Source organism: Brienomyrus brachyistius, chromosome 4 (assembly GCF_023856365.1).
Source record: "Brienomyrus brachyistius isolate T26 chromosome 4, BBRACH_0.4, whole genome shotgun sequence".
NCBI lineage: Eukaryota > Metazoa > Chordata > Actinopteri > Osteoglossiformes > Mormyridae > Brienomyrus > Brienomyrus brachyistius.
This window is the reverse complement of record NC_064536.1, coordinates 20,651,385-20,664,911: the sequence shown is the minus strand read 5'-3', so window position 1 is coordinate 20,664,911 and position 13,527 is coordinate 20,651,385. Positions and strand designations below refer to the sequence as shown.

Below are 13,527 nucleotides of genomic sequence, written 5' to 3'. Positions count from 1 at the left end.
AAATAAGGAAATTAAAACTTAAATTAAACAAATCATAAAAAAACAGTTCTTGGTGCAAAAATTTCAGCTGGAGAACTTTGATTTTAGCAACAAAAGTGGCAAATTCCTAGCCAACCAATTAAAACAGAATAAAGAAAAAGCAACGACTGTCTCTGTAAAAAATTCATTAGGTGATGACAATACTGTTAGAAATTTCTACAAAAACTTATGTACACCACAGATTGATCCGCTAGATACTGATATTGAAGAATTTCTTGGTAATATAAACCTTTCAAAACTACAGGAGGATCAAGTTATGGCTCTGGATATACCTATATCAATGGCTGAACTCCATGAGACCCTTGAACATATACCTGATAAGAAAGCTCCGGGCCCAGATGGGTTTCCAACAGAATTCTATAAAGAATCTTTTTCAGAATGGTATGTCATATTAAGGAGAGTGGCAAGTTATCATCAAACAAACCCTTGAATACATGTAAAATTGGGCTGGACCCCAACATTTCTAGATAAGGCCTTGGGTGTCCATATGATATTAATGACATGAAAAATTTATTTTAAAAAGTTCCCCAGGTTTGTCCTGGCTGTCACTGCTGCAGAACCCCAGCAGGAATATAGAAATTTACCGCAATATTGTGTCCATTAGTTACAGGACCACAAGAATGATAATATAATAATTAAAAATTATAATTATTATTGAATGAATGAATGAATGAATAAATAAATAAATACATAAAACCACGTGTGTAATGTGCAACATTACAGGGTCATCATTGTCACATTTTCCACTTCAAAATTCTCCACATTCTCTCTTAGGGATCAGTCAGGACTGCAGGCAAGCAGTGGTTTTACATTGTCTTGCTGAAAAATACATGGACATTCCTGGAAAAGATTTTCTTGATGACAGCATATGTTGCTTGAAAATCTCAGTGCACTTTTCTGCATTAATAATGGCATTAGAGAAGCATAAATTCAGAAACTTTGTGTGTTTTGTGTGCGCGTGCATCCTGATATGAAACTCGAAGTTGTTAATGTGAATACAAGTACAGCAGAGGCATTTTTTAAAATGCTGCACCATAATGGATATTTTGTTATGCTTTGTATTTTTTGAGACAATATTTGTGTAGCACAGTTCGAATATGAAGCTGAAAGCTGCTAATGTGAATACAATACAGATCAACTACAGTTCATTTTCTAAATGTGCACCTTAATGTATATTTATTTTATTTTTATTTACTTGAGAGAATATTTATTTTGATTTACTTTTGAGTAAATTTTAGTTTTTTATTAGTAGGCTGCTGCAGCATTGACACACTTTTTAAGAAAGACATACTTTGTTCAGTAAACTATTGTATAAGAAAGAAAAAAAGTGTCACGTCCAGCCCTGCCCTGCTTGTCTGTTCCCAGTGCTTTCCTTGGCTGCTAATCAGCAATTGATGAAAGCACTGACATTACAGATATTGCTCAACTGGCCATATTCATTCGTGGTGCTGATGCGACTTTGACAGTCACCGAGGAGTTTCTTGAGTTGGTGCCAATGACGCACACCACAACATCGGATGACATTTTCATCTCTGTCGCTGGAGCACTGGACAGGGTCGAAGTGGACTGGCACCCTGTGTTTATTCTGCCCTTGTTCCCCCCATTGTCCCCCTCCTTAGGTTCTCTGTTTCCATTTTTTTGGTGTCCCTGTGTCTCTCTGCATTCCCCTTGGTCTGTCTGTCTTGGTTTTGCGTGTCGATCCTGTTTCCCATGGTCCGTTGATGTTTTTTGCTTTTGTTTCCCCAGGTCCTGTCCTGTGTTGTCCCCGATTCGGTTCCCTCCTGTCCCTTTGTCGGTGCCCGGTGTGCACGCCTTTGACCTCGTCTGACCCTCCTGTCCCTTTGGCGGCGCCCGGTGTGCACGCCTTTGACCTCGTCTGACCCTCCTGTCCTTTTGGCGGTGCCCGGTGTGCACGCCTTTGACCTCGTCTGACCCTCCTGTGTGCCACGCCCCTTTTTTACCCCGTGTGGAATCCCGGTATTCTCGGCTGTTTCTAGTTGTTGTTAATTGTTTCTCTGTATTTAGTGCTTCCGTGTCCATCTTACCCCTGTTCCGGTTATTGACGTTAGTTTTTGCATTTCGTCCTGTATTTGCTGGTTTGCCCAAATAAATTCCATTTTCCCCAAATTTACTATGTTTTGTGCTGCTTTCCCGGACAGATCTGTAATAGGGCCGCTTTTAGCTATAGTTTTGCTCGGCTATAACAGACTTCACCTACAAGGCGCGTGGCGTGCCGGTGATATCCAGCACAGATATGTGGTCGAGATTATTAATAGTCACACATCTGGTCAGGTTAAATTGGATTATTACATGTACAATATCATAATCTTTACCACAAGTGTACAGGGGTGTGGCATGAGTACATGGTGTCCTGTAGTTGTGTTCTGAGCATTCAGCAACTCTGGTTATAACAGACTTTGGATATAACGAGCTGTTTTGCCAGGTCCCTTAAAGTCTATTATAACGAGATTTTACTGTATGTCTAAAACGCTCTAAAATAGTGGACAAATTGGGAATAATGGTTACTTTTGTTGAAAAATTGCAATTTCTTCTATGTAATTTTTGCACTTTCGCGGGCCATATTGGACTCTTTGGTGGGCCGGTTCTGGCCTGCATACCGTATGTTTGACACCCCTGATCTAACCATCATGACTGGTCTCTTCCTGATGGGAGGGGCCTACTTTTCAGAAGCTGGCCATGTCTACGTATCTTGGAGGAGAGATATTGTTGTGTTGTTCATGTCATGTGGTGAATGTGTTGTCTTTAATACCCCCCACCTGTTTTCTGCAATCCCCCCCATCCCCAAACTGAACAGGTAAGAAGTGTGCACACATATATTAACATGTAGGTCCTCTCTCTGTATGAACACACTGGGTTAGAGGGCAAGAGCCACGTTTTCCATTAATGTTCGGATAGGTAAGCCTAGTGTAGTCTGGGTTTTTCTGTTCTATCTTTGTGAAGCCCATGGGACTGTGTAAGGGTTGAGTTCATTATGCTAATGTGTGGGTGTGCAGGCGTGCAAGTATAAAAGTGCCAGGAACCAATTGTTTGGTCAGGTTCCTGCGGGGGTCAGAAACAGTGACGGCCAACAGTTTCCTGTTTGTGCGAGAGCACGCCTCAGTCCCTTGGTAAGCAGCGTTTTTATAATACAAGGAAGGAATATTTTTTATACATGGATATTTATATTTTTAATAGTCCATTTTCCTAAAGTGGTCTTTTTTATATATTTTTTTTGTTTTGTTTTGTTACAGTTTGCCACTGCTCTTTATGGTTTAGTTTGTATGGTTTCTTTTGTTAGTCCGCCGTGTGAGTAGTCTATGGTTGGCATGGTCCGGGCGGGATAACTTTTATTTCTCTTCTTGTTGTTTTTTGTTTCATTTGCTAGCACTGCTCACGGGCAAAATGCAGGAGCTTTTGTAAAGTTATATTGACATGTACTAATAAACCGTGCACACTTCAAACATTTGCAGTGTCGCAGAGTATGAATTAGTATGCATGTCACTCTGAGTTGAACACGTGTATTTGTGAGAGACACGTTCAGGGTGTGAAACGTTTATGTGTGACCTACTGTAGTGAAAGCTAACCCAATAAATTATATGGCCCTTACTATTAAATGCGGAGCAGTGCTAGTTGTTTGTTTGTTTTTGATTGTTTGTGCAAACGCCACTCTGTAATAAAGGACCAATTTGTGAATTTGTATCTATGGTCTGGATATTGTTAATCCTTCGCTCAGTTTACATTTTGTTTTAGTTATAATCTTTACAGGGTAGGGAAGAGGTGTTATGTTTTGTTAATTTCTTTCCTTTGACGCGTCCATGTTCTTTTCCCTGGGTCTGGCCCATCCTCCTGTGTTCCCAGCACCCAAATCCCTGTATTGGTTACCACTCTTGTATTTTATTTCTGTACATGTGTTCATATTAAAATACTGTCCCAACTCAGATTCCAGGCCTTAGTGTCCCTCATTGGTTTCATCCAGCCAGCGGCTCTACAGCCTCCCACGCTATCCATCCTGATCCTATGTTTGCGTCCCATAAAACTGCTTAGATTGGAGCCAGGGGAGTAACAAATAGTCCCTTAAATTCACTGAATTACTGCACTGAATGAACCAATGAGTGAATTCTGGCATATCATCTACAACTGAGCACAGAAAACACTGAAATAATTGTTTTTGCCCCCCAAAAAAGACAAAATCATTGCTCACCATGAAATCTTGAGATCAAAACCTACAAAATCAAGCAAGAAATCTTGGTGCAGGTCTGGACTCAGACCTAAATTTCAACAGTCACATCAAGACAAATACAAAAATGGAAAAAAAGTTTGTTCATGTGTCTGAAGGTTAGACTATTGTAATGGTGTCTTTGCAGGTCTTGGTAATAAATCAGTCAGACAGCTGCAGCTCATCCAGGATGCTGCCACCAGAGTCCTCACTAACACCAAGGAAGTAGAGCATATCACACAGCTCCTTAATCACTGCACTGGCTTCCTGAGCATCACAGGATTAATAATTAAATATTACTTGAGTAAAAGGCACTAAATGGCACTAATTTCCTTGAACGTTATGAAGCATCCAGACCCCTGAGGGCATCTGGGAAACATTCACTCAGTGTCCCAGAATGAAGACCAATCAGGCTGAAGCAGCTTTTAGTCTCTATGCTCCCTGTCTGTGGAACAAGCTTCCTGAAGACCTGAGGTCTGCTAACACTGTCAGCTCATTATAATCAGGGCTTAAAATGTTACTGTTTGCTGCAGCTTTTCAATAAATTAAATCAGCAGGAGTTTAGTCATATGATGCCTCTACAATGTAACTTCTTTTTAGTTAACTATTGGTTTGTTTTTTTTTTTGTATTAGGCTTTGTTTAATCCATCCATCCATCCATCCATCCATTTTCCAAACCGCTTGTCCTACTGGGTCGCGGGGGGTCCGGAGCCTATCCCGGAAGCAATGGGCACGAGGCACGCTTTGTTTAATTGTCTTTTAAAATCGACAATGAACATGTTTCCAAGTCCCGCCACAAAGTTCCGAAGTACCGATAAAGTACTTTGATTACTGGAACTGAACTGGAATTCAGTGGAGCAAGGAATGTATATAAAGTACTATACCAAAAGTACTGTACCTGGTGCAGTGGAAAATCACCCTGAATAAACTTGCATTGCTTTGCAGTTGGATTCAAAGGCTACTGACATGAACAGCTCATGTAAATGTGAAAGGAGGCAGCAGGAGAGAGAAAGAGAAGCTCCACTAGCAGAAGACAATAAAACACAATAAAACACAATAAAACACACTCCACCTCATACAGGGAGAAAGAAGCGTGTGTGAACAGACTCACATTGTAAGAATCCTGCTGTGGTCCTGGGCACAGATACAGGTGACATGGTCACTTCAGTAGCTAGAAAGAGACAGAGAGAAACAGGGATGTGACTAAAAGGAATTTACTTGTGGGGGATGGACTTCACTCACTGTGGAGACACCAGCAGTAGAGTATTATCATTATGAGGGGCAATAACAGGCATTTTAACAAGCTGCCAAACATTGTAAGTTACACATAATTCAGGTTTATGTATAACATAGTAGAAACATGTTTTATGTGATCTGGGTTTTGCAGCCTGTAGAAAGATTTAAACTTATTGAAAACGGAAACTCAGTCACAGAAATGTGAGGCTGCCTGTACTGCACACTCTGTCCACATGGTTTGTATTCGCATGAAAAGACTGGAAAATGTATTTAGTGACCTTTGAGATGGATCTCTGCCGTTTTCTTTTTACAAACATTCTCCAGTTGATCCTTCAGCTCAGAAACCACCTTCATCAAATTCCCAAAATACCAATGTGGATTGACTGAGATTCTGGGTCCAGATCCAGCTTCATGGGTGACAGGAAGACCCTGGTACCTCTACAGACACACAGTCTGATTAAACAGCTTCATCATAACAAATGTGTATGGCAGTCTAATTAACAGGATCATTAACATCTGACCAATGACAGACTAGCTGAAATACAAATGAGAACATGCATCCATTTGAATGCTCTGCTTTTCTTATTGCCAAAATAGCTGTTCTGTTACCTGGAGGAAATGGATGTGATCCTCTGTGTGTGAAAGCTGCTCCAGCTCAGTGTGTCTCCTCTTCAGTTCATCAATCTCCTGCTCCAGTCTCTCCATGTATTCTTCAACCTGATTCACTGCAGCCTTCTCCTGATCTCTGATCAGCTCTGTCACCTCAGACCGTGTTCTCTCAATGGAGCTTATCATCTCAGTGAAGATCCTTTCACTGACCTCCACTGTTGACTGTGCTGAGGTCTGTTGGTGTCACAGAGAGCAGAGGACGGTAAATTACAATTGGCCCCTTTTGAGACTCCAGAGAGCCTCATTGTACAATAGTGATGTGAGCCGACAAGAGGTATAAAAACAGCACAGGGCTGGGGTTTGGAGCGTCACCATGCTGGATGCCTCAGGTACTGAAACCCAGCCAGCACTGATTGGAAATGATCCCTCATTAAGCTCATACACTGTCAGCTGCAGGGATTTGGCAGAGACTGGTGGCTGTATGGGGCAGGTTGGTTGTCACCACTGGATTTCAGTTTAATATGTGACTTTTTGGGGTTGATTTCTGTTATACTGGTGTATGAAACGTTGCCATTTGTTAGGAAGAATATTATTTAAAGGTCATTTGAAAAAGACATTTCATTTAGATTAGCCCCCTGTTCAGTACCTTTGTCCCACTCCTGTGGGAAATCCCTGACTCATTATAACTGACGGTGAATTTAATTTACCATAAACCTCTCAAGTCACCCATCTATGGAAGAAGCTCAATTCACGCCTGAAATAGTTCTTACAAGCCAGCTGTTATCTTCTCCTCAGGTTCATACTCACTGTGATCGATTCCACAGCCTCTCTCAGCTCCTGCAGCTCCTTCTCTCTCATCTGAATTCTCTGCTGAAATTCCGTCTGGGTTTCACCCATATCTTTCTACATGTAGCAAAATAATGATGAAATTAATTTGTTTTATTGAAGGTGATCATATTCTTTAATCATCCTGTCCAGTGTGGACCCCAGCCTTGTGCCCTATGCTGCCTGGGAAAGGATCCAGGTGCTCCCCATGACCCTGACCAGGATAAATGGTGAGGAGATTCTCCTCTGTCCTCTTAAAACTACCACAGTCTGGGTGTTTTATGTTTACTGCACCAACCTCAGTAAACTCTACACACTGTAGTGTGTGAAAATCCGATTTCTAAGATGCAGGAACCACCATGTTTGAAGCTAACAATCGCATCATATTTAAAAGCTCTTATCTCACACATCTCAGCCGATAAGATGCTCAGCCAAACAATAAGTGATCCTCATGACCTTGTTTGCTTGCTGCATTCAACTGTAGCCACATGATTCACTGTTTGATGGAGTTTTCGGTAGAAAATGTGAACTTTTTATACTTTATAGTAACATCTTGACCCAGGTTTGCCCCATTTAGAATGCAGTCACTGATATAAGTGAAGGTGCTAAAATTTCTCCTTAATCAATTATAGGATATATTCAGTAACACATTTCTTTATCAAATCAGACTTGATCTATGAACTCGCACGAGTTAAGACAAAAAAATTGCACTTATAAAATTCATCATTTACATTAGAGAGTTTCTGTCCTGACCTGTATCTCTGCCCTTTCTGCAGCAGCTGCGATTGTATCATGCCCTCTGTGTTCAAACGCTTCACAGGAAAAACAGATGCACTGCTTGTCGGTACGGCAGTAGCTCTCCAGGGGTTTGTCATGGAGGGAACAGACCTTGTCCAGCAGATGTCCAGTAGGATCAGCCAGCTTGTGCTTCTTAAAAGCTGGAGACTCATAGTGAGGTTGGAGGTGAGTTTCACAGTAAGAGGCCAGACACACCAGGCAGAACTTGACTGCTCTGCATTTTCTCCCAGTACAGAAATCACACTCCACATCTCCAGGTCCAGCATAATGGTCAGTGGGAGTAGTTGATTGTATTCCTGTCTTCTTCAGGTTCTCCACCACTTCAGCCAGGATGGTGTTTATACCCAGAACAGGTCTGGGTGTGAAGGTCTCTCTGCACTGAGGGCAGCTGTAAACTTCAAGATGATCCTCCTGATCCCAGCAGCTCTTAATGCAGCTCATACAGTAACTGTGTCTACAGGGAATAGTCACCAGATCCTTCAGCAGATCCAGACAGATAGGACAGCTTAATTGGTTCTGATTCCCTGTGATACTGGCTTCAGCCATTTTACCACGATCACTGATAGGATTCAGTTTAGTTTTCTCTCAGTTTTCTATGTGTGAGAGTGGGAGGAGCTTCCTGCTTCTCAGGCTGCAGTAGGTGTGGTTTTGTGCTGAGGCCAGATTGAGAAGAGCAGTTTGAACAAACTCCACCTTCCTGCCTTAGGAAGGAGAGTCAGGTGAAGAGGTTCAGAATGACTATTAATTTGCCACCAGAAAGCTTTTCAGGATGTAACTATGTAAATTCATTTTAGTTACTACTAAGTTAAAACATCAACTACACACCTAAAGTAGCAAGACCAGCTTTAGTTAAGCTCAGAAAAAGAATGATAAAATACTGGACAAAATATCCAACAAATTTAAATAATCCCCTCATGAAGTATACAGTTATGGGACAGCACATTACAGGAAGCACAGGGCATAAGGCAGGGACACTCTGGATGGGATGCCAGTCCATCACAGGGCAAACACTCACTCACAGGCTGAGGACGAATTAGAGGCACTAATTCACCGAACTGTATGATCTTGGACATTGTGAGGAAACCTGATGAAACACAAAGGAACACAGGGAGAACATTCAAGCTGTTCATGCAGAACCAGAAATGGGAACCAGACCCACATCCCTCTAGATGTGGCTACAGTGCCACCTACCAAGTCACAGTGCTGTCTGACAGGGCACATCATTTCAGGAGGCACCACCTGTGTGCACCTGCAAGCAGTACACCCTCCTGTCACCTGGGGGCGCTGTTTCACATTTACTTGTTGCCACAATAATAATAAGTCAAGGCAGCAAGTGCAGTTTGTGTGGAATCTGTCCTACAGCGATGAAGCTTTCGGGTCACGGCGCAATTTTGGACATTACATCATCTGGACATTAAATCTTCAGTAATATGCAACGAAATAATACAGCATGTCCTGGAGGAGCTGTGCTTTGTACTGAATTTGTACTTTGTACAATTTCAAAACTCTGCCATTGTTGAGTTTCATAGTGGTTCAGCTATACAGAACTTTAGAGATGGGTTACCTTGTAGCAGACCATCATCCACAGATCCAACTGTTGTTCATGGTGTGCAGCTTTTGTCCAGTGTTTACACTGAAAAAGCAGGCTCTAACTTGACCAGCACATACTTGGCTGAGTTAAAAGATGTAGCTAAGCTGAGTGGTATAGACTTTGAACAGCTACTTCTGGATGAACTGGCTAAAATTCAGAGATTGACAACTGTTTCTGTAACTAAGGCTATAGGGATGCCATCAGATCTCGATCTTCCCCGTTTAGATGATGTGGCTCTAGATGATTCCTCAGTAGTTGGCAATATTGGTAACTGTACTTCTATCACTACTTCCGTACCCATCGAGAAAAGTACCACTGATAGCATGCCCTCTCCATTTAAACCTAGTGCTGAGGCTTCATTTGGTAGTAGAAGAATAGCATATCAGTTACCACCTGATCAGCTTAGCCCTCCAGAAGTGCAGAGAGTAGTAGTCGAACATGTGGTCAAGAATAATGATGTGTCTTCCCAGTATCACTTTGTCCCTAAGTTAAGATCTTTCTCAGGCAAATGTCCCTGTCCCAACACAGAAGTTGACTATGACACTTGGCGAAGTAGTCTTGAGTTTTACCTCTCTGATTCTTCTCTTTCAGACATGCAAGTTGTACGAAAGATTGTGGAGAGTCTTTTACCCCCGGCAGCAAACCTTGTTCAGCATTTAGGCTTGCAGTCAAGCCCCCGTTCTTATTTGACCTTGCTTGACTCAGCATACAGTGCTGTTGAAGACGGGGATGAACTCTTTGCGAGGTTTCTCAATACCAATCAGAATGCTGGGGAGAAGCCATCGGCTTATCTGCAGAGATTGCAGGCTGCTCTGAATTCTGTAATGAGAAGGGGAGGCCTAGCTGCAGATGACATGAACCGTCAACTGCTAAAGCAGTTTTGCCGAGGTTGTTGGAACAATAACTTAATCAGTAGTCTTCAGCTAGAGCAAAAGAAGGCAAGTCTGCCATCCTTTGCTGACCTTTTGCTTCTTTTACGAACTGAAGAAGATAGGCAAATTGCTAAATGTAACCGTATGAAACAGTATTTGGGAACTCCTAAGGTAAAAGCTCAATCTAGCATGCAGTGTGTGTTTGGTGCAGAGGAAAGTGACATTCCTGTTCCTAGTTCAAAGTCACCCCCTTCATCAGTTACAAAGAAACTGGAAAAACAAATCGCTGAGCTTAACGCACAACTTGTGAAGTTAAAAGCTTCAAAAAGTAATTCATCTGCAGTAAATGAACCCAAACCAGCTACTGCTAAGAAGGTCAACCCTAAAGGGCGGGAGCCCCCTTCAAAACAATCTGTGCCAAGAGTTGATAGAAAACCCAGGCCCTGGTACTGTTTCAATTGCGGAGAGGATGGACACATAGCCTCGACTTGCTGTGCTGAACCCAACCCTACACTTGTTGATATCAAGAGGAGGGAGCTGAGGAAGAAGCAACGATCTTGGGAGGAGCAGGTTGCAGCGATGTCTCCTTTAAACTAGCTTCTGTTCTTGTGGAGGGACAAACAGGAGCAGGTCTAGACCAAAAATGTCCCAGCTTCAGTACAAAATGTAGTACGTTACTCAAGTTACACTATGTGAAGGGCAATAGAAACACTCTTAAAAGATTAGTGGGTCAGAAATGTACATCAGAAGTTACTGTAGCTGGTGTTAAATGCAGTTGTTTACTTGACACTGGTTCACAGGTTACCACTATAGCAGAGTCTTTTTATAATGATCACTTGTCAGAACATCCAATACAGCCGATAAATCAGCTGTTGGAAGTTAAAGGTGCAAATGGACAGTCAGTTCCTTATTTAGGTTATGTGGAGGTTGACATAGTTTTTTCTAAGGACTTCATCAAAAGTGAACCAGAGGTTGCTACTCTAGCCTTAGTGGTTCCTGACTCCTGTGCTAGCAGGACATTACAAGTCCTTATTGGGACCAACTTGCTGGATGTTCTCTACAGTGAGTACTGTGATCAGAACTCTTCCTTAAATTGTTCTGCAAAAAAAGGTTATCAGCAAATTCTCAAAATACTTCAAAGGAGACAGAAGCAACACTCCAGTGGTAGAATTGGTTTTGTGACACTCAGAAGGCACTCAAGGGAGGTAATTCCTGCAGGCCAGAAAGTTGTTCTTGATGGTTTTGTGAGTGCTAATAGCATGAATGTCACTGATTGGGCTCTACTAGAACAGTCAAGTTCATTTCTTTTACCTAGTGGAATTTTTGTTGATAGCTGTCTGATTACACTTCCCAAGCAACGTCCTCACAAATTGCCTCTGTGGATCAGAAATGAAACGGACCATGACATTATGCTCCCAAATAACTGTGTAATTGCTGAGTTGAATGTCCCTCATCAAGTGCATGAACAATGTCCAACAGATGAAACACTTCCTGTTATTGCAGGCTGCTGCTCCGTCTCCACTGTCAGCCAGGAAGGAGCCAGTAGCAGCAGTCTCAAAATCGATTTTGGCGACTCTCCTTTACCAGAGGTATGGAAAGATCGAATAGTAGGAAAACTTGGCGCTTATAAGGATGTTTTCTCTCAGCATGACCTTGACTTTGGTCATGCTGCCAAAGTTAGACATCACATTAAGTTACGAGATGAAACGCCTTTTAAGCAGAAATCAAGGCCGATACACCCGAAAGACTATGAGGCAGTCAGGAAACACCTTCAAACTCTTTTAGAAGCTGGTGTAATTCGAGAATCAGAGTCTCCATTCTCCTCACCCATTGTTGTCGTAAGGAAGAAGAATGGAGATGTGCGGCTCTGTGTCGATTACAGAAAGCTAAACACACAGACCATAAGAGATGCCTATGCTTTACCTAATCTTGAGGAGGCATTTTCTGCACTCTCTGGTTCAAAATGGTTTTCTGTCATGGACCTAAAATCTGGGTATTACCAGATTGAAATGGAAGAGTGTGATAAGCCCAAGACAGCCTTTGTGTGTCCCATGGGCTTCTGGGAATTTAATCGGATGCCTCAGGGGATCACCAATGCACCCAGTACCTTCCAACGTTTAATGGAAAGGTGTATGGGGGATGTCAACTTGAAGGAGGTTTTGGTGTTCCTTGACGATTTAATTGTGTTTTCGGATTCCTTGGAGGAACATGAAGCTCGACTCCTGCGTGTATTGCAGCGATTAAGAGAGAATGGTCTTAAATTATCTCCTGAAAAATGCAAATTTTTCCAAACACGCGTGCGCTATCTTGGTCATGTTGTTTCAAGTGAAGGAGTTGAGACGGACCCAGACAAAGTGCGTGCATTGAAGACCTGGCCAAAGCCTCAAAATCTGAAAGAGCTCCGTTCTTTTCTAGGCTTTTCTGGTTATTATAGACGTTTTGTTAAGGATTATTCAAAAATTGTAAAACCCCTGAATGATCTTACTTCTGGTTACCCACCAGCACGGAAACATTCCAGCAAAATGGTAAAGAATGGAAATTATCTAAATCCTAAGGAGCCCTTTGCTGACAGGTGGACATCTGAATGTCAGGCAGCATTTGAATCCATAATTGACAAACTGACGACAGCCCCGGTCCTTGGATTTGCGGACCCCAGATTACCATACATCCTGCACACTGATGCTAGTACCACTGGTCTTGGAGCGGTGTTGTATCAGGAGCAAGATGGGCAACATAGGGTAATTGCTTATGCCAGTAGGGGTATGTCAAGAAGTGAATCTCGTTATCCGGCACACAAATTGGAGTTTTTGGCGTTGAAGTGGGCTGTAGTGGATAAGTTCCAGGACTACCTCTATGGGAACACTTTTACTGTTATAACGGATAACAATCCTTTAACATATGTGCTCACTTCAGCCAAACTGGATGCAGCAGGTTACCGCTGGCTAGCAGCACTTTCAACTTTTAATTTTAACATCAAATATAGAGCTGGAAGCCGGAACCAGGACGCTGATGGTCTTTCCAGGCGGCCTCATGGTACGCCGGTTGACGATCCTGTTTCACTTGAAGAAACCAAAAGGATTCAAAGGTTCACTTCTTACCATTCATTAAATCATGAAAACATACCAGTAGAAGTAGTTTCAGTTGCATGTCATCGACATCTTCCAACTGAAGAACAAAGTTCAATACCAATGGCCCTGGTAGAATCTCTTGCTATTAGTGCAGATGCGGTTCCAGCAGTATATGATGATGAAGAACTGAAGAGTGGGTATGTGACTATACCTACCTTCAGTGAGCTAGAGTTATTAGAATATCAGCAAGCTGATTCCGACATCCGTCGTGTC

The 13,527-nt window shown here is 42.2% G+C and overlaps 3 protein-coding genes across 4 annotated transcripts in view; 1 reads left to right on the top strand and 2 right to left on the bottom strand.

Annotated features, from left to right (window-relative positions):
- LOC125739605 (NACHT, LRR and PYD domains-containing protein 12-like) overlaps positions 1-13,527 on the top strand; it is a 728,681-nt gene that overhangs the window by 30,262 nt on the left and 684,892 nt on the right. The gene's annotated exons all lie outside the window — the stretch shown is intronic.
- LOC125739627 (E3 ubiquitin/ISG15 ligase TRIM25-like) overlaps positions 3,285-13,527 on the bottom strand; it is a 63,542-nt gene continuing 53,299 nt past the window's right edge. The window contains exon 6 of one of the 2 annotated variants that reach the window (XM_049009930.1): positions 3,285-3,908. In XM_049009930.1, coding sequence (XP_048865887.1) covers positions 3,820-3,908 — 89 coding nt within the window. In that variant the 3' untranslated portion in view covers positions 3,285-3,819. The remainder of the gene's footprint in view (positions 3,909-13,527) is intronic. The other variant, XM_049009932.1, reaches the window with a different exon arrangement.
- On the bottom strand, positions 5,762-8,306 carry LOC125740678 (E3 ubiquitin/ISG15 ligase TRIM25-like). The gene is made up of 4 exons (XM_049012157.1): positions 7,679-8,306; positions 6,908-7,003; positions 6,101-6,334; positions 5,762-5,929 (listed from the first exon to the last, which is right to left on the bottom strand). The coding sequence occupies exons 1-4, from the start codon at positions 8,267-8,269 to the stop codon at positions 5,762-5,764; spliced, it is 1,089 nt and encodes a 362-aa protein (XP_048868114.1). The 5' UTR covers positions 8,270-8,306.